The 19,245-nt window shown below is 52.9% G+C and overlaps 1 protein-coding gene and 2 long non-coding RNA genes across 9 annotated transcripts in view; 2 read left to right on the forward strand and 1 right to left on the reverse strand.

The window, feature by feature from the left end:
- CRYL1 (crystallin lambda 1) overlaps positions 1-1,585 on the forward strand; it is a 73,802-nt gene extending 72,217 nt beyond the window's left edge. For 3 of the 5 annotated variants that reach the window (XM_027116737.1, XM_027116739.1, XM_027116740.1), the window contains 2 exons: positions 582-688; positions 1,043-1,585. In XM_027116737.1, the coding sequence (XP_026972538.1) occupies positions 582-688; positions 1,043-1,156 (221 nt within the window). In that variant the 3' untranslated portion in view covers positions 1,157-1,585. Of the gene's footprint in view, positions 1-223; positions 379-581; positions 690-1,042 lie in introns of those variants that run through there. The other 2 variants (XR_003434858.1, XR_003434860.1) reach the window with 2 other exon arrangements.
- Positions 1,586-9,916: 8,331 nt separating this feature from the next.
- Positions 9,917-19,245, forward strand: part of LOC113625790 (uncharacterized) — a 16,739-nt gene continuing 7,410 nt past the window's right edge. For 2 of the 3 annotated variants that reach the window (XR_003434863.1, XR_003434861.1), the window contains exon 1: positions 17,769-18,550. This is a non-coding gene — a long non-coding RNA (uncharacterized LOC113625790). Of the gene's footprint in view, positions 9,929-12,595; positions 12,599-17,768; positions 18,551-19,245 lie in introns of those variants that run through there. The other variant, XR_003434862.1, reaches the window with a different exon arrangement.
- On the reverse strand, positions 16,546-17,397 carry LOC113625791 (uncharacterized). The gene is made up of 2 exons (XR_003434865.1): positions 17,299-17,397; positions 16,546-17,127 (listed from the first exon to the last, which is right to left on the reverse strand). It is a non-coding gene; the product is annotated as an uncharacterized LOC113625791 (long non-coding RNA).

Raw genomic sequence — 19,245 nt, forward strand, 5'->3', positions numbered from 1 at the left:
GAGGGCCCGGCGTAGTGGGAAGTCGTGTGGCCGGGGCTCAGATGCAGGTCGGGGCGGGTGGCTGGCGGCGCCCTAACCCAGCGGCCACAGCCTAGCCAGCCCCTGGGGTGAAGAGCCCGTGTTAAGGCCGCCGCCGCCCGGTGGGGCAAGTGCCAGGTAGAATCCAGGGATAAGAGCGGAGTGGGCAACGGATTTAGTTGAACTTGACATCTTTGGTCCTTAGAAAATGCATTCGAGCCATGTACACGAGTAACCTCATAGGTACATCGTTGAAGGAGACGCTTGTGGTGAAAACAGGATTAATGTGATAGTCGAGGAATCAAAGCAGGAACGTGGGCCGACCCAGCGTCCCTGAGAGGTGCTGACCCAGGCCTGGAGGTCGGGTTGCTTCTCGGGCCTTTATTACCGAGAAAAGCTTGAGGAGTGAGCCCAGGGCCGCTGACAGGGTGCCTTTCCCACCCGCAGCCCTGCTTCGTCCACGGGAGTGTGAGCCCAGGGCAACACCCTCTGGACACATTCTTGGTTTGAGCCGCAGACAAGAGTTCTCTGACTTGGGCATTCTTGTTTTCTTGTGCTTCCAGGTATGTTAAGCTACTGTGACAGGTACAGCGAGGGCATGAAACATGTCCTAAAGACTTTTGGACCCGTTCCAGAATTTTCCGGGGCCGCAGCTGAAAAAGTGCACCAGGTGTGTAGACTCCCTGCCGGTGGAAGGCGAGGATTCGTTTGTAGCCAGGCTCTTTGGCTTGACTTTGAGGTTCCACGTCCCTGACTGTTCATAGCCCCGTCAGGGTCTCAGGGGACCCTCTGAGCGGTGTGACCAAGGAACTACCAGGTCATTTTGACTCGTCTGAAGGAACCGTCGGCCCCTCTGGATTTGGAAAGTTACATTAGTTTAGGGTTTGCCAGGCTTCTTTTGTCTCTGAAAGCAGATTCAGAGTTTGCATAAATAGGAGAAATTTCCCCCCTGCCAAGTTAGTTGCTCTTCATGCTTCTTTCCCCTTTTTCCCTCCTGTCTTTTCTTTTTCTTTCCTGTTTCCAGGCCATGTGCGTGAAGGTTCCAGATGACCCGGAGCACTTAGCTGCCAGGAGGGAGTGGAGGGACAGGTGCCTCATGAGACTTGCCAGACTGAAGAGCCAGCTGCAGCCCCAGTGAAGCCTCGCGCGACCACTGCCGCCCGTGCTGGAGCCCGTTCGCTGGAAGCACGAGCCCCTGTCAGGTGGCTCAGAGACGCGGGGAGGCCTTGGGAGCCCAGCAGGCAGAGCACGACCTGCTCCCCACTAGGCAGGCGCCCCGGTGGACTGGGGGTCAGAGCAGCGCTGAGGTCTGCGGGCTGGCTCCCCTGCCACCAGGGCAGCCAAGAGAGCAAATCGCCTGAAGATTTTACCATTTATTTCCCGTGTGGTTCCATGTGGATGCCCTTCATAGCCAGTGATCGTAGTTTCAAGTTATTTTAATCTGCTGCACAATATTTTTATCATTATTTTCTGACCTCTCGCTGAGTACTCTGCGGCCCTGCATTTATGAGGCAACCCCTTCATTTTCTTGATGCTTATTCCAAATAAAAGCGTTTGATTCCATAAAGACGTCTTTTCCTTCTGTTCTTTCTGCGCAAGTCGGTGATCCTGATGACGAACGTCATCTCGAGTGACCACGACGGTCGAGTCGTAAGCGGATCCTTTGTTCAGGGCCCTCTGTCATTCGGGGACAGCCCACAGTTTGGGCCAGAGTTTCCCACGGCGCCACGGTCGGGTGTGCTTGGGAAGCCCCTTCTGGGGGTGGCGTGCAACCCACCGACGCCGCCACAGCGAGCGCGTGACCGATCACACGGCCCGTCTCCGGCCGTGAGCAGGACGAGGGTGATCCTGGGCTGTGGAGGCCGCACCCAGGACGGGGGCTGGGCCGAGGCTGGGGATCCCGGGCCGGCCGGTGTCCGCAGGGCAGCCCCCGGCAGGGAGAGGGCGCTGGAGCGCACAGACCTTCGCTCGGGCCGCGCCCCCGCCCAGTCTCCGGAGCCCCTCCCAGCCCCCGGCGGCGGCGGCGGGGGAGGGCGGGCCGGCGGGAGACCCCCTTCCGGCTGTAGCACGGGGCGCTCCTGGGCGAGACCCTCGGCTCCTCTGAGCCGGCCTCGGGCTGCCCGGCCGGGGATCCTCGCCAGGTTCTGACTGGCCCTGGGGACCCTCCCAAGCTGGACCCCCTTTGCCACTCTCCCTTCGCCACGGCCGAGGGCTTGCTCTTGTTGGACAGCCCGCAGGGCCACCTTGGCCTCTGGAAGAGCTGCCACATTGTCCCTTCCTGGGCTGTGGCCCGGAGTGCGGGCTCTGACAGCCACCTGCTTGTTTCAGTCCGGACCCGGGGCCAGGCGTCCCTGGCGGGTTTTCTAGGTTGGATGGAACCATACTTGGCACTACAGCAAGCGGAGAGCTCACACACACCCCCACCCCCAAATTGTCATCTGCCCAGGTGGCGCTGGACAGGTAGGACTCGAGCAGCACGAGGACACCTGGCACTCTGCCTGGAAGTCCCTCCTGTCCTTTAAAGGGCGTCGCGTCGCCAGTCCAGTGCTGGGGCTGCCTGCCCCCCCGGAGCATCCCTCAGGTTCGAGGTGGTGACATTTTGTTTCCCTCCTCGGCAGGGAGCTCGTTTGTATTCTGCCGAGGTAAGAGCTCTGTTCCATTCCTTTTGGCCCGGCGTTTCTCCTTTTTTCAGATCTCCAGGCCCACGAATTTTGGGTCACTGCCCTTCCCCCACACGCCGCTCAGAATTCACTCCTCCCGCTGGCGTCCCGGCTGCCCCGGGCCCTGGGCACCTGCAGGCCTGCGGCTCCCTGGGGCTCAAGCTCTGGGTCCCAGCCAGCCAGGCCTGCGGACGCTGGGTTTCAGCCCAGTCCCGGGCTTGGGGCTGGTACACTCCTTTCTTTTCCATAAGGATCTGAAATGACCCCTTCACATTTTTGAAAAAACTGCCTTTTAATTTTCTGTCCTTAGATATGCTGTGCTTCCTCTTCTCTTTTCTTTTTCTTTTTTTTTTTTTTTTTTTTTTGCGGAGAGTGGAGCTGGCTTTAACCTGAATAATTCCCGAGTAAGTTCACTTCCACCACCTCTTTTCTTCCAGAAGCTGGCTGTAGAGGAATACACAGCAGATCAGTTTACCTCCTAACCCTCAGGCCTCTCGTCAGGATGACTCTAAGAGGCTCCCCAGAGAGGAGATCATGGACCCCAGATGTTTCCTCTGTTGCACTTCATGTTTCTGTGTAGCGGCTGGGTTAGCATGCGAAGTGTGGACCAGTAGACAGGCCCGTGGGCTGGGCCCGACCCCTCCTGGGCACGGGCGCCGGGTGGGTTCAGCTGGTGTCGGGAGCTGCTGGTCCCTGCGGTGTCTGCCGGGTTGATGTACCAGCTGCGGCTGAAGGCGAGGACAGTGACGCCTCCCATCTCACATGTGCGGGCCTGGCCGGTGCCACCTCCCCCCGGAAGCCCTCCTGTCCCTCTGCCAGTTCCCTGACACTCTGCCTGGACCCGCGTGCGTCACCTCTTCGTTCTGCACAGCAGCTGTGGTGTCACACGTCGGACCCCGGCCGGCTGCAAGGGCTGAGGAGTCATTCGATGTCTTGTTCCCGGTGGCACCCAACACAAAGCACGTTCCCAACAAACCGGCCCAACCAAACAACAAAGGAACTCGACATGTCCACTTCAGGCCACCTCTGGCAACGACTGGGTAACCAGCCCTCTGCTGAGGACGAATAAGAAACACATGCACAAAAATCTTCTTAAAACATAGAAGAGCTAAAGCAAGACGTGAGGCATCTGGGCCACGGTCTGAAAACCCAGGGAGGGCACACAAGCAAGGACACTTCCTGAGCCACTGGGGCCGCGTTAAGCCCGGAGCCGACAGTGGGGCTCTCTCTGCGTCAGTGAGAAAAGCAAACCGCCATGTGCTAAAGCGCAGTAAAGTGTCAAAGTCGGAGTTGCTTTTTCTTTTTTTTTAAAATAAATTTGTTTATGTTTGGCTGCGTTGGGTCCTCGTTGCTGCGCGCGGGCTTTCTCTAGTTGCAGTGAGCGGGGCTACTCTTCCTTGCAGTGCGCGGGCTTCTCATTGCGGTGGCTTCTCTGTGGAGCACGGGCTCTAGGCGCACAGGCTTCAGTAGTTGTGGCACGTGGGCTCAGTAGTTGTGGCACACGGCCTTAGTTGCTCCGCAGCACATGGGATCTTCCCGGAGCAGGGCAGGAACCCACGTGCCTTGCATTGGCAGGTGGATTCTTAACCACTGCGCCACCAGGGAAGTCCCTGAGTTTCTAATGAAACTAAGAAATTAAAAAACCTCGGGACTTTCCTGGCGGTCCAGTGCTTAAGAATCTGCCTTCTAATGCAGGGGACATGGTCAGGGCACTAAGATCCCACATGCCACAGGGCAACTAAGCCTGCGTCCTGCAACTAGAGAGAAACCCGCACACCGCAACGAAAGATCCTGCATGCTGCAAAGACCCGACGCAGCCAAAAAAAATAATAATAAATATTAAAAAATAAAAAGAAATTAAAAAACCTCATCAGTCGCTTTTGGAGCTGTTACAGACTAACGCATTGTTGTAAAAAATGGCAAATAAAGGAAGGGACACGTATCTGTCATCTGCCCTCTCATCAGGCCCCCGCACTGCATGCACACACGGCACCCACCGGGCACTGGGAGCTCCTGGACACTGGGCTCACACCTGTCTCCCCAGTTCCCTTTTCTAGGTGACCCACTGGCCCTGGACCCTCCCACTGGCTGCTGGGCAGCTCTGCAGGCTTGGCCATGGGGGCCCCTCATGGGCATCTATTCCCAGCTCTGTGTCCCCATGTCCACCACGGTGTGTGTACACGTGTGGGCATCAGAACTCAGCAAGGCTCAGAATCAAGGCCTGTTTTTGGTGTGTGTGTGTGTGTGTGTGTGTGAAGGTTAAACCCTCACCAGCACAGCACAAGCTGACATCAACCTGGTGAGTCCTGCTTGGAATAATCAAATCAAGTGTTCCGAAACCACCACACAGAAGGAATCGGACCCACCCGACACTTGTTAAAATTTAAGACAGATTCTGGGTCTTCCAGAAAGTCCGGCTGACTCGGAGTGTCCACAGGCAGGGCCCAGGGATTTGTGTTTTCGCAGGAATTCCAGGTAATGCTGGTGCAGCCAGCAACACGCTCATCCCTCCCCACCCACCTGACATCCTCCTGAAACCTCTGCAAAGACAAGTTCTGAGCCCCTCCCAGGGGGCCTGGATGACCCTTGGCTCCCGGTCAGTCCACGAACCAGCCTCCTGTCCTGCTGCTCCTCTCTGCTCCCGCCCTTTCCAGGACCATTTGTACAACCGACCCGAGGGGTCTCCTCTCTCATGATTATGGGATTCTCCTTATGCAATTGGAAGGGCAGCTATGTTTCAAGAAAATGGTACTTTCCGTAAGAAAAAGGGAATTCTCCAAGTATGTGAGATGCAAGTGAACTGAGCTCTTTTGAAACTTTGAGTCATGTCGTGTTAAACGTGCCATGAAAGCCTTATACAACCAGACCCGGTTCAAGGTTTGACATCTACATGGCTCAGAGACCTGCTGCTCTGGCAGCGTGACCTGAGAAAGAAATAGTGTAAAGAAGCATCTCTTTATTAGTCCGAGATCTGGAAGCCAGTGTCCGTGACGGGCCGTGCTAAGAAAACGGTCTTGACAGAGTGAGAAAGTTCACGTGTCACAAGAAAAGCTAACCTTTGATATTAGTGAAACTTTGAAAACTGAACCAATAATTCTTAAGACTAAGAATCGGGAAAACTGTTTCTGACAATGTAGGGAAACACAAGTCACCTGAACCAGGCACCCCTCCAAGTATTAGGGCCACTGCTGTGCTTAAAATAATAAATGCTTTAGAAGAGTGCCCTGCACAGCTGAGCAAACCGTGCCCGGCCCAGCTCGGCGGGAAGATACTTACCGCTTTCAGGCAAACTATAACTGAAGACCTTCTCATAATATACATGCAACACGTTCACTGTCTGTCTATATCCCTCCCTACATAATATATACTGCAGATATAACTACATATAACATATTTTCTATCCATATCATATATTATATATGGTATTCTATATATAACTATATATATACAGTTATATATATATATAACAGTTTCTCTCCTCCCCTCTCTCTGTGTACATATCACATCCTTTTGCTCTTGAATAGCTTCAGAAGTTGTTAGATCCATAAAGCACTCTGCCTTATCTCTAACCCATAATGGAAAACACTGCTTGCTTATGATGAGAGGCTGAAAAGGCACAATATTTTGATGGTGCTTGATTGACATTTTCTACAAGAGAATTTGGGGATTTCAAAATATACAAGTAGAGTGTCTTCACGTTGTGTTACCAAAGCCAAGGTAAGTCCTAGTTTTCCCAGCTTAACAGAGTATTAGTTCCACTCTAGTGCTCTGATCCTAAAATACAGCTTTGTCTCTTGTCTTTATCTACAGTGGAAAACTGGGATGTTACAGAAGACATGTACCTCAACATTAACTTTCTTACTTTGAAAATAATGTCTGAGTTGATACGGCAACTGAGCTCTATTAGTTGGTAAACCTTCTCACCTCACTCTAAACCACAGTACAACCCTTTTATCAGGTGGTAAATTATAGACTGCTGGAGTCTGAAGAAACTTCAAAGGTCAGATAACACCATGTGATGTATAGTGCTTTACAGTTTATCATCGATGACCTCATTTATCTTTACCATTATTATTCCCACTTTGCAGATGGAACTAAGATATTGGATCACAGAGCTGGTAGGTGGTAGAGTTGGGTCTAATCTATGGTTTCCTTGCCCCAAATAATACTATTTAGCATTTAATTGTGCACCGACTGTGTTTCTGACACTGTGATGGGCTCTTTTTTTTGTTTTTTTTGTTTTTTGTTTTTTTTTTTGCGGTACGCGGGCCTCTCACTGTTGTGGCCTCTCCCGCTGCGGAGCACAGGCTCCGGACGCGCAGGCTCAGCGGCCATGGCTCACGGGCGCAGCCGCTCCGCGGCATGTGGGGTCTTCCCGGACCGGGGCACGAACCCGTGTCCCCTGCATTGGCAGGCAGACTCCCAACCACTGCACCACCAGGGAAGCCCTGTGATGGGCTCTTTATATACATTATCTTTGATGCATAAAACCACCCTGGAAGGAAGTACTTTCTTTATGAATTTTGCAAAGGAGACCAGAATCCAGGTCCGTCTGGTCTCAAAGCCTGTTCTTTCCCCTCTTTCACTTCCTTTACTATTAGGAAAAGCATAAATGTGTTCCCCAGGCAACCTAGGGAAGGGTTAATAGCAAAGACTTGGAGGACCCTGAAATGGTGCCCACGATTCCCAAGTTGTCTTCCATCTGCAAAGGAGCTGATCACAAGTTGGTCTCTCCTTTCAGTCAGTCTCGGCCTGTCCTTTTGTGAATGAATCCTTCTCTGCGGGCGGATAACATCACAGGTGAACTCCCAGGAATTGCTCACAGGAATTCAGCATTGCTTTTGCTGTAGATGGAAGCTTTCTTGCCCAGATTCCCCAAATCGAGCCTTGTTAAGTAAGAGACAGTGAGCGAGGGAAAGCCTGAACAAGGTGGCACAAGAATTTGTTCCAAAGTAGCTGCTTCAAAGATTAATTCATGTTGATTTGAGTCTTTGAAGTAGAATTTTTGAAGAATCACCTCAGGGATGAGCTTTCGTGGTGGAATCTGTGTCCCTACCCTGGGGGTTGCCTGTCCCCTTGTTTGTAGGTGAATTCCCATCTATGACAGTTTCACTCAAAAGACAGCACCCTCGGCATCGTGGGGATAATAGTTGGGAAGAAGAATCAGGCCCTAGATTACAGCCTGGAAGGCACTGTTCATTGTGAGACCACAGGATCTGCGCTTTCTTGGGGCTGGGGCATCCTCGAGACGATAGGACGTGTGATTTTCTCTGGGCAAAGCCTCAGAGAAAAGGATCCCCATGGGCGGTACCATTTGATACCAGCATGTTGCTGATCCATTCTGTGGTTTATGAGGCCCTGGGTGTAGTTACATGTAATTGGTGGTCAGCCAGATGGAAGTTTGGTAGGAAGGGAGCTTGGTGGGACAGTGCACTTTCCAAATTTGGGTCCTCCGGGGAGAAATGCACAATGCTGGCCGTTCCACGGCCACGAAGGATGAGAAAATGAGTGTTGTGGTTCCTAATGACTCGTTTCAGGAAACAGGGCATCGAATGAACTCCTGAGGGGTTAGGTGAGGGGTCCGGAGGAGAGAGCGGCGGGTTTAAACCCAGAACTTGCCACCTGGTCAGTTCCCCAGGGCGGCCGCTGTGAGCCAGGGACACTAGACTCAGCACAAAGGGAAACAAAAGGTTAGACTTGATTGTATTAACCAGATTCTGTTTTTATTTCCCAGAAATTGTTAACGGGCTCTGCCGGCGACAGGACTAGCGCTGACCGGAGATTCCCGAGGGGCTGGTTTGAGACTCCGTTTCCGGGAGACCCGAAACCGGCATGAAGCTCAGTCTGGCTTTGCTGACGGAGGGTTTAGCATAAGAGACTCCATTTTGGGCCCTTTGTCTTGTTTTTTAACAACAGTAATACAGAGATTGGGGGGCAAAAAGTAGAGCTGCAGAGCTGCCCTGATTCCTACCGTTGGGAGCCCAATTCCATAGCCTTCTTTTCGACTCTTCAAGTTACCCGATAGCCTCTCCATTCAATCCTTTCTTTTTTTAATTTAATTTTCATTTTATATTGGAGTATAGTTGATTTACAACGTTGGGTTAGTTTCAGGTGTGCAGCACAGTGGTTCAGTTATGCACATGCATACATATCTAGTCTTTTGCAGATTCTTTCCCCATATAGGTTGGCACAGAGTATTGAGTAGAGCTCCTTGTGCTCTACAGTAGGTTCTTGTCGATCATCTATCACAGTCAAACTTTAATTTCGTGCCGCTCCACATACAATGTGAGCACCTCATACCATTATAATTCAATTTATGCCCCAGCCCTTTATGCTGTCTTGTCACACGTTTTACTTCTACTTACATAGAAATCATACAATAAACTCATTTTTATTATTTTTGCATTTTACAGACCACGCTTCTAAAGAACTGTGTTCCTGTAGGTTTACCACGCGTGGTGGTTTTCATTCTTTCCTGCAGATTCAGGTTTAGATCAGGGATTTTTCCCTTCAACCTGGAGAACTTCCTCTAGCAACGAATTCTCTCATTTTTTGTTCTTCTGAAAATGTCTTTTATTTTGCCTACATTTTCAAAGGAGATTTTCACTTGACCTAGATTTCGAGGTGGCATTTTTTTCTTTTTGAAGGTGTTTTTCAATTCTCCTTTAGCTTCTATCCCTTCTGTTCATGTCAGTCATCATCATTTTTGTCATTTCTCTGAGGGTAACGTGTCTCCTTTCTTCTCATTAGTTTTTTTCCGAAGATTTTCCTCTTTATTTTCATTCTTCAGAAGTTTGGCTAAGATGTGTCCTCTGTGTTTATCACGCACGCGGGTTGCTGAGCTTCTTGGCTCTGTGGGTCGTCTTGTATCAATTTTGGGAGCAAACGGCCGTTATCTCATTCAATATTCTTCTGCCCATTCTCTCTGTCTGTTCCTTCTGGGCTCCAATTCGTATGTTAGACCAATCATTTGCTGTTCTTCCACAGGACTTTTCCTCTTTGTGGTTCAGAAAATGGATCATTTCCACTGACTTGTTTTCAAATTCATGATCCTCTTCTAGCTGTGTAGTCCTTCGTGAGGCCTAGCCACTGAATTTTTAATTTCGGCCCTGTTTGTTCAATTCTAGAATTCCATTTGTTTCTTTTTGACATTTCTAGTTCTCTGCCAAGACTCTCTCGCGCGCGGCCCTCCCTCTTCTTTCCCTCTTTCTTGTGAATCCCTTACAGATTTGTCAGAGCTGTTTTAAATGGTTCATCTGCTAAATTCAAAATTTAAGTTATCTATAAGTCTCTTTCTATTATCTTGATTATGGATCACGTTTTCTGTTGTTTTGTTTTGTTCTTCTGCTTGTCTAGTGCCTTTTTAAGGATGACTATTGTTTGGGGAATTGTGGATGATGTGTTGTGGGGACTTTGAGTTGCATCATCTTCCTCTCCTGTGGGTTGCCTTCTGCTCTGGGGTGCGGTCACCTCCTGGCTGGGCCTCAGGCCTGTGGGCTCCGGCTGTCACTGTCCCAGGGCACAGCCTTCAGCCCCTGCTGAGCTGTAGTCCGTCCGGTTTCTCCGGAACAGCCTGCGGGTTCACTGAGCCCGGTCCTGAGCTCAGGCTCCGGGGACCTAGGCCTCCACCTTGGCTTCCTGCGTGTCCCCGCACTCGGGCTGCCACTGCTGAGGACACGGGGGAACCTCACACTGATTCGGTGCTTCCCCTCCATCCGCCATGCTTCCTGGGACGTTTCACCTCTGTCTTCAGCCCAGTTCGATGGCCACTTTCTGCTCAAGTACCTGTTTTGCTGTTTGGCGACTGGACAGCTGGTCGGTGTGGAGCCGGCCGGGGTGCTGTCCTCCCTTCGGGGAAGGGGCTGTACCTGCTCCTGGTATGTACCTGCCACTGGTCTTCATACTCTGACCAGTTTGTCATGGTCATGAGGATGGTTAGTCCAGTACGAGCTCCCCTCCCGCGGCTGGGACCAGAACGACCTGAGCAGCTTCGAAAAGCCTGGATGCTGTGTCTACACCCCAGGCCACCTATGTCGGAGTTTCTGGGTGCGGAACCCACCATCCGTATCTTTTTTTTCTTTGTTGTTTTTTGTTTTGCGGTACGCGGGCCTCTCACTGTTGTGGCCTCTCCCATTGCGGAGCACAGGCTCCGGACGCGCAGGCTCAGCAGCCCTGGCTCACGGGCCCAGCCGCTCCGCGGCACGTGGGATCTTCCCGGACCGGGGCACGAACCTGTGTCCCCTGCATCGGCAGGCGGACTCCCTACCACTGCACCACCAGGGAAGCCCAACCGTCGGTATCTTTTAAAGCACCCAGTGATTTCTGTGTAACCAGAGTTACTGGAAACGTTTACTGAGCCCTCGTATGTCTCAGTTCCTCGCAGGAATTATTTTTCTTAATTCTATGGTAGCCTCATTGTTTTCATACAAGGGAACTAAGGGTTAGATGTGCAAACATTCCAAGGTCACACCGAACGTTCCAGAGCCAGGGCTTGATGTAGCCAGCCCGACCTCAGACCTGCAAGTTAACTCCACGCTTCACCGCAGTGCGTGAGGACAGCAGGCTCACAGGAGACCGAAAGTTTAGTTTTGAATGAATAGGACTCCATCACGTCGCCATCACTGACTTTGGAATTTCCCCTGTTGTAGGAGAGTCATGATGTTGTCAACATTTTTCCCCTTGTAAAGTATTCTGCATAGAATATTTTGTACCTAAAGCTAAGTGCGTCTCTGTTTACTTAGGATAAATTATCAGAAGAGGAATCAGGTTGTCTATAGATAGAAATGTTTAAAAATCTTGGTACATTCTGCTAGAGACTGCCAACAGTGTACCTGAATGCTGGGTAGACCAGAGCTGTGGGGACGTTTTTCACTGGGAAATAAAGAATAGGATTGTTTTTATTTTAACCCAGCCATCTGGACTGGGAAATTTGACTTCTAGTACATCTTTCTGGTAATGACCTTAAATGTACTGAGCTTCACATCTGCCCACTGGAACGTGCGTGGGCTTCCTGGTGGGACAGTGGCGGCGAGAAGAGCGTGGAGGGTGTCCGTGTCCACGGCGTGAGCACTCCTGTCCTGGATCAAGCAGGTGTATCTGGCTGCGGCTGAGTCAGCCATGACAGGCGTCCCCTAAGCCACCTGAGTTTCCTTGCCATTGTTACCTTTTCATAATCCTTTGCCAAATTTATCCTTGGACTGATTTGTGAGGGTTGATAAAGTAATAAGATGAGGTTTTAAAAAAACATGTTCCACCCTTTCTGGACTGACTACCTCCTTGTTCAGTGGTGAAAAGCAGGAAAAGAAGGGGAAGAGACGACAGGTGTGCGCAGGGCTGATGTGCCCAGGGCGTGATTGGGAGAACTGGCTCGTGCTCTGAGTTCTTTCTTTTTTAAAACATATTTATGGGCTTCCCTGGTGGCGCAGTGGTTGAGAGTCTGCCTGCCGATGCAGGGGACACGGGTTCGTGCCCCGTTCCGGGAAGATCCCACATGCCGCGGAGCGGCTGGGCCCGTGAGCCATGGCCGCTGAGCCTGCGCGTCCGGAGCCTGTGCTCCGCAACGGTAGAGGCCCCCGTACCGCAAAAAAAAAACAAAAAACATATTTATGACAGATGGATAACATGGCATTTGTAGATAGTTTCAAAACACTGTTTCTAGTAGAAAATACAATGTAAATCGAGGCAAGTTTTCAACACACACAACTCTGCGATGCAATGTCCGGAATGTTCCTTCCTTTTTCCCTTTTTAAAGTGGCCTTTTCTGGAGAACTCTAACACAGAATTGGCAGTTCCTCCAAGGCAGAGCAGCGCTACATGGAACATTTAAAGTCAAGCTGAAAAGCGCTTCTGAGGTTAAATCTGGGACCTGCTGAAAAATCCAAACAACTCCCTGACTCCCGTATGAATCTATACTATAGCCAGTGTGAATCTATACTACAGCCAGGTAAAAAGCGTCCTGACTCCCAGTGTGAATCTATACTACAGCCAGGTAAAAAAGGGTCCTGCTCAATATTTTTATGAAGGTTACTAAACTCAGAACCAATTTCTGTCACGCCCACAGACGTGCAGGAGGGGGCGCCTTCCCCAGACGACCAGTCCTGAAGACGCCGCTATTGTTTCCATGAGGTTCACGGACGTGTAGTTTACATACAGTAAAATGCACACATTGAAGTCTGCAGTGTGAGTCCTGACGAATGTGTGCACCTGGGAACCGCCACCCTGGTCGAGACATGGGACGTCCTCCTGAAACGTGGGTATCCCTGTGCCCCTAGCCCTCCCCTACCCGCTGCCCCGGGCGACTACTGTTGTGGATCCTGCCACTGGGTTGGTTCCTGGGCTCTGGACTCCAGGGACGCGCAGGCGGACGGCGGGGCTCTGTGTCCGGCTTCTCTTCTCCCAGCTCTTGTCATCACTCTGTCGTGTGTGTCCGGAGTTCATTCTCTTTCTGGTGTGCAGCAGCCTAGGTTTCTGTCCTCTGGCCGTTTATCCGGTTGTCCATCACCAGCAACAAAGACTTCTTGTTCCCGCATGGTTTGGCTTTTATGAATAAAGCTCCCATGAATGTTTTTTTGTTTGTTTGTTTGTTTTTTTTTTTGCGGTACGCGGGCCTCTCACTGTTGTGGCCTCTCCCATTGCGGAGCACAGGCTCCGGACGCGCAGGCTCAGCGGCCATGGCTCACGGGCCCAGCTGCTCCGTGGCATGTGGGATCTTCCCGGACCAGGGCACGAACCCGTGTCCCCTGCATTGGCAGGCGGACTCTCAACCACTGCGCCGCCAGGGAAGCCCCTTCCATGAATGTTTGTGTATAAGTCTTTTTGTGAGAATAAGGTTTTTTTTTTCGGTTTCTAGAAGTAGAATAGATGAGCCATATTGTGAGTCTGTTTAACATAAGCAGCAGCAGCCGGTGTGGTCGGACGGCTTACGTTCCCACCAGCGACGACGACGAGAGTCGGCACCGCCTCAACCTCGCCAGCACTTGATACACGTGGTCTTTCCATCTGAGCGTTCCCGTGGGTGTGAAGCTACCTTCACCAGGGTTTCATCTGAATTTCTCCTACGATGGCGTGGAGGCTCTGTGCTGGGCTCTTCGGTGCATCTCCTGTGAAATGCTGTTCAAGTCCTTCTCTCTGGTTTTAGTGGGTTGTCTGTTACCATGGGTTTGCAGGAGTCCCTTCTCTATTTTGAATGGAAGTTCTTTTGGGAAACACCGTGTCCGGCAAATATTTTCTCCCAGCCTGTGGCTAATCTCATTGTTTTCTTACTGGTTCCTGGGAGAGTTCCCCCCCCCCTCTTTCTTACAAGTTTGTACGTGGATTTCCTTTCTCCATGCTTGTCAACTGTGGCAACTTCAGCACTTTTAGGAAGTATTGTTTTTTTTACAAAAGACATACAATTCAGGCAATCTTGGCCTTTTCTCCATCACGTCTTGTCATTAGGAACAACAGTTTGAACACACTGAAGAGATAAGAAAAGAAAAGAAGGCATCAGGGCAACACAGGTTCCGGGTCATCTGTCTGTTCCGTGCAGGCCAGGGAAGCAGCCCCTTTCTCGCTTGAAGGCAACTGAAGATTTATATCAAATTCCTGCTGGAAGCTTGTGTCTCACCTGCAACTGCTTTCAATCACCAGCACTACAGTGTGAAAACCATCTGTGGGGCCGAGGCTTCATCCCGGGGGTGGGGCAGGGGGGAGAATGACGAGGTGGAAATTGAAAATGCCCCCGACAGAAAGCTGCCCCCTTTTCCTTCAGCCCAGGCTCCCGAGCCCGCGAGGAACGGCCGTCTGTGCTGGGCCCCGTGTCCTGAAGCTCCGTCACAGCCACAGGCCTACATTTTGGTTACAGGACATTTTTAAAACCACCAGACCCTGTGTATCCTTGGGGACCCTGCGTACACCCCAGACCCCAGAGCTGAGTGGACGTAAGCCTCCCGACCATTTCTCTAAACACAGCCATCTCCTGAGCGAAGGTGCTTCTTGGTATGGCCGTCGGGGTCACCGCCTGCCCTTTGAGTTTTACTGCAGAGCTGCTAACATGGCCTTTCCTTACCTTTCGCTGCATTAACCACACGTGGGACCTGGAAAACAGTGGTGATATTTACTACAAATAAGAATTTGCAAAGAAAAGGCAGGAATGAGCAAGTATGAGGACAGACTTAAGGAAAGCTGGCTGTTCGAGCTCAGATTCACGAGCTAATAGGTATGAGTCGTGGGTGGGAAGAGGCTCGGGGTCCGTGCTCAGAACCCAGACGAGATGCAGGCGTCTTGTCGGACACACTCTCAGTGAGCCTGTGACTTACTCTGAAGACGCGATGCAGGCGTCCTGTCGGACACACTCTCAGTGAGCCTGTGACTTTTACCCTGCATATTTCAGTTGTACTTTTTAAAAGCAACACCGTGTCACCTTTTCTGGGAGAAATGCTTCATGCTGAGAATGCAGAGCAGACTTAAAGGACTTTGAATGAATTGGGGCTTAGGTTTGAGACAGATGTGCCGGTCTATCAAAAGTCAGCTTGCGTTCTCCTCCTCGTCCCGGGGGTGCGGAGAGCAATCTGGGGAGAGGAGGAATTCCCCTGATGCTTTCCCTTCTCTCCCGTCTGAACCCACCCCCGGCCCTCCTCCTGCATCGGCTGAGCTGGGATGGGCCCCTGTGGCGGCCGTGGGACCTCCCTGGGGCGGAGAAGGGAGAGCTGGGCTCCAGAGTCTTGAGGGAGGCCTCTCCCCTGCCTGTGTGTTTTGGAGAAGGCGGGAAGGAGAGGCTGGGTTCGCACCAGCTGTAACTAATTCCTACGGTGGGGCCCGCACCTCGTGCCGCGTCTCCTGTCTCCTGCTCTGTTCGCTTCCCGTGTCCACGGGGCAGGGAGCCCGAGAGGAAGACCCAAGGCCGAGCCTCGTGGGCCAAGGTCTCGGGCTCGCCTGCAGTGGGATTTGGGAGGAGGGAGGTTCCACTCGACAGCGGGTGGTGGAGACCTCGGTGCCTCTTCCTGCAGCTCATCTCTCGGTCCTGACCCACCACACACACGGAGAGGGGCTGCCGTGACCACCCGTCCACGGTGTAGGAAACAGGCTCTCCTGAGGGTGGGGGTCGAGGGGCTTTTCTGTTTCAGCCCTGAGCTGTGAAATGTCAGGGAGACAAGACGACCACAGGCTGGGTCCCCATTCCTCCTCCAGGACTTTGTGATCCAGTCAGAGACTCGAGACCATCACACAGGAAACAGCAGGAGGGTGACTGGTGTCCTCACAGGCTCAGGCGATGCACATGCCCAGTGGTTTGGAGGAGCCTGTGGGGCACGGCACGCGGGAGGGACCTCAGGAGGACAGAGGGGCTGAAGATGTGGCCTCTTGTGAAGGCTGGGAGGGTCCAGGCTGGGTGCGGGACGGGCGCCGAGCTGCGTGAGACGCAGGGAGGCCCACCTGCCCAGACCAAAGCCAAGGCGGCGTGTGGTGAGTCAGGGTCCCTTCCTTCCCAAGTGTGGGACGGGTCCTCTCCTGACCACAGGGCCTCTGTGTGGGGATGGGGCCTGGTTCCTGGCATTCGTTCCCCATCTTCACACAAAACAAACACACGAGTCTCCTTCTTGGGACTTCCCTGGTGGCGCAGTGGTTAAGAATCCACCTGCCAATGCAGGGCACACGGGTTCGAGCCCTGGTCCAGGAAGATCCCACATGCCACAGAGCAACTAAGCCTGTGCGCCACAACTACTGAGCCCACGTGCCACAAGTACTGAAGCCCACGCGCCTAGAGCCCGTGCTCCACAACGAGAGAAGCCACCGCAATGAGAAGCCTGCGCACCTCAACGAAGAGTAGCCCCCGCTCGCTGCAACTAGAGAAAGCCTGCGCGCAGCAACGAGGACCCAACGCAGCCAAAAATAAATACATAAATAAATTTATTAAAAAAAAAAAGAGTCTCCTTCTCCAGCCCCATTGCCGTTAGGGATCTGGGTCTGATTTGCAGGCGCTGGGGCCTAGGTGAGGTGGACGCCCCTCTGTGCCAGGCAGCCATGGTCTCCCCACTCCACGGGGAGCCCAGGACAAGCCGGCAGCTGGGAGGAGGTGGGGAGGCGGGCGCCCGCATGCAGCTGCCAGTCCCCACGATGCGACTTGGGTTGGAGCCGGGAGAGCAGGTGTGGCTTCCGGGCCCGATGGAGGCTTTCAGGGCTGGAGGCTTCCAGACCCGAGGAGAGGCGGCAGCTTCCGTGGCGGCCAGGTTCTGAGGTGTAGCTTCGGGAATCACTCCTGAACCTGCGTCTGTTTCTTCAGCCCTTACACAAGTAGTGCTGTAAACTGCTGAGTATCCTACAATAACTCTCCTGCTGAAACTCAGCTGCAGTGGCTTGTTCTGGACCTGAGCCCTCCTGACACAGCCTCGCCCTGGTCTCACACACACAAACAGCCGTGAGGATCTTCAGCAATTGAGGATGAATGAAGTCATACACGAAGCACGTTGCTCCCCTTGGGAAAGAGAAAGAGGTTCTGTTAAGACGGCTCCTAACAGAATTCATCCTGGGAGCTGAGAGCTAGTAAAGCTGGGCCGGAACCACGGCCACCCCGCCAGCCCCTGGGTGTGTCACCGGGAGCGTCTGCAGAATCAGCACAATGATCCTCCCACCTGTGGTTTCTTACGGTTTGCTTGGCGCCAAGACAATTAAATGCTTCTCAGAAAGCAGCTCCTAGGAGAGAGGGAAGATGAATCTATAGCTGATAATTTACCATGTCTTTTGCATCTAATTTAACCACCAAAGGAAGATGGTTCTCTCGCTCTCCCATCGTCAGAGCCTGGGTCGCTCTGTCTGGGACTCTGGGCAGGGGCACAGTCGATTTCCAAAGACAAGCTGGTTGTCTGGCCTCCTTCCTCTGTGTCGCCCAGTGAACAAGCCTCCAGCCTGAGAGGGAGAAGAGAACACAAGGGCAGGAGAGCGCTGTCCTGCGCAAACCCGGCACGTGGTTACTGGGTGTGTGAGCAACGGGTCTGAGGGGGAAGCGCGCCCCTCAGAGCCGGTCTGCAGCCCGGGAGCAGGGGCGCCGCCATCCGCGAGGTCGCCCACGTTGAGCGCTGGGTTCTGGGTGTTTGCTGATCTGCCACCGGCACTGCCCTCGCTGGACCCCCTTGGCTCTCCAGGCCTGACCGTGGCCACGTCCCTCACCATCTACCCTCCTGGCCGGCCATCTCCCAAACACAGGGTTAATCAGGCCGCTCCTCTGCTGGCAGCCACGTAAAGTGTTAATGTCCTATCTTATCTGTGCCCATGGCCTCTAAGCCTTTCCCCATTTGAATATTGAAACGTAAGATTACCAAGATCACCCTGGACACCAAGAAACCTCGCCCACCTCCCAGCCCGTCCAGATCAGCAGTGAGAATATAAGTCTTGAAGCCTGAGGGGGCCTTAGGGACCAAGGCCAGGGCTCGCCAGCATTTAAAGGTCAGGCTGGAAAAGGACGAAAGTAAAAGTGGCCGTGGAGGAGTGGTAAAGAGACCGCGATGGGACAGAAACAGAGAAGAGTGTGGTGAGAACCAGAGTGGCCAGAAGCGGCAGTTCTAAAAAGAGGTCAAGTACGTGAGGACAGGGAACTGATGCAGCGGGACGGGGGGCGGCGTGGGGGCAGTGAGGACAGACGTCCAGTGGAGACCGTCTGTGAAGGGGACAGAGAAATGAAGGGGAGGTAGAGGACGGGGGTCGGGGGACGTTAGACGTAAAGGAGGTGCTCCGCACCACAGCACGCTCCGTGCTGTTAGGAGTAACCCTCAGGTGACAACCCTCCAGTGAGGGGTCCAGAGGGTGTGGGACCGAGGGGTCCTCAGACTGGACGCATCGCCCACCGCAACAGGGGGACTGACAGGCTGAAGTGGACCGCCAGGGAGTGCCGGTCGACAGAGGTGAGTCAAGGTCATTGGCTGAGAGGACGCAGGTCGAGAAGGCTTGGGGGAGGAGGAAAGGCCAACTCTGAAACGGCCACTGGTAGAGTGGGTGACGGCGGCAACTTCAGCGACTCTCCCCATGAAACTGAGACATGCTCGCTCCCGCCATATTCCCGGGGCTGGGAGAAGCAGGGCTGGGTTTGGCTTCTCTGTGGGCACTCAGGGGCCTGTGCTAGCCCCGGACACCAGCTGCTCCCTGGGGCGGCCCGGGGAGCCAAGGGGGGCCCCACACTGCCGGGAAGGCCACCGGCCATCCTCTCTCTTGGCCCTGGGCCCCCTGAGGAGAGGTGGAATTGTGGGACACCAACACCTCCCCTTCTGACCGAGTGGGTGCGTCCGAGACAGGATGGTGAGACATGTACCTTTCCACAAACCAAAGGAGTTCACTTAAAAAGGCACCCTCAGTTACACTAAATGGGCTGTTTTAAGTGGGTCTGTATAGACAACAAAAACTACAGGTTTTTAAGAAACAGCTTTATCGAGATACAGCTCACATACCAAACAGCTCACCCGTTTAAGGCGTGAAATTCAGCATTCTTAGTTTATTCACAGGGTTGGCAGCCACCGCCACGGTAAACTTGAGAACATTTCCATCCGTCCATAAAGAAGCCCCACAGCCATTAGAAGCCCCTCCCCATTCCCCCTCCCCCCCC

This window comes from Aethalodelphis obliquidens, unplaced genomic scaffold, assembly GCF_003676395.1.
Source record: "Aethalodelphis obliquidens isolate GAN/ISIS:26980383/991018 unplaced genomic scaffold, ASM367639v1 scaffold16, whole genome shotgun sequence".
Classification (NCBI taxonomy): domain Eukaryota; kingdom Metazoa; phylum Chordata; class Mammalia; order Artiodactyla; family Delphinidae; genus Aethalodelphis; species Aethalodelphis obliquidens.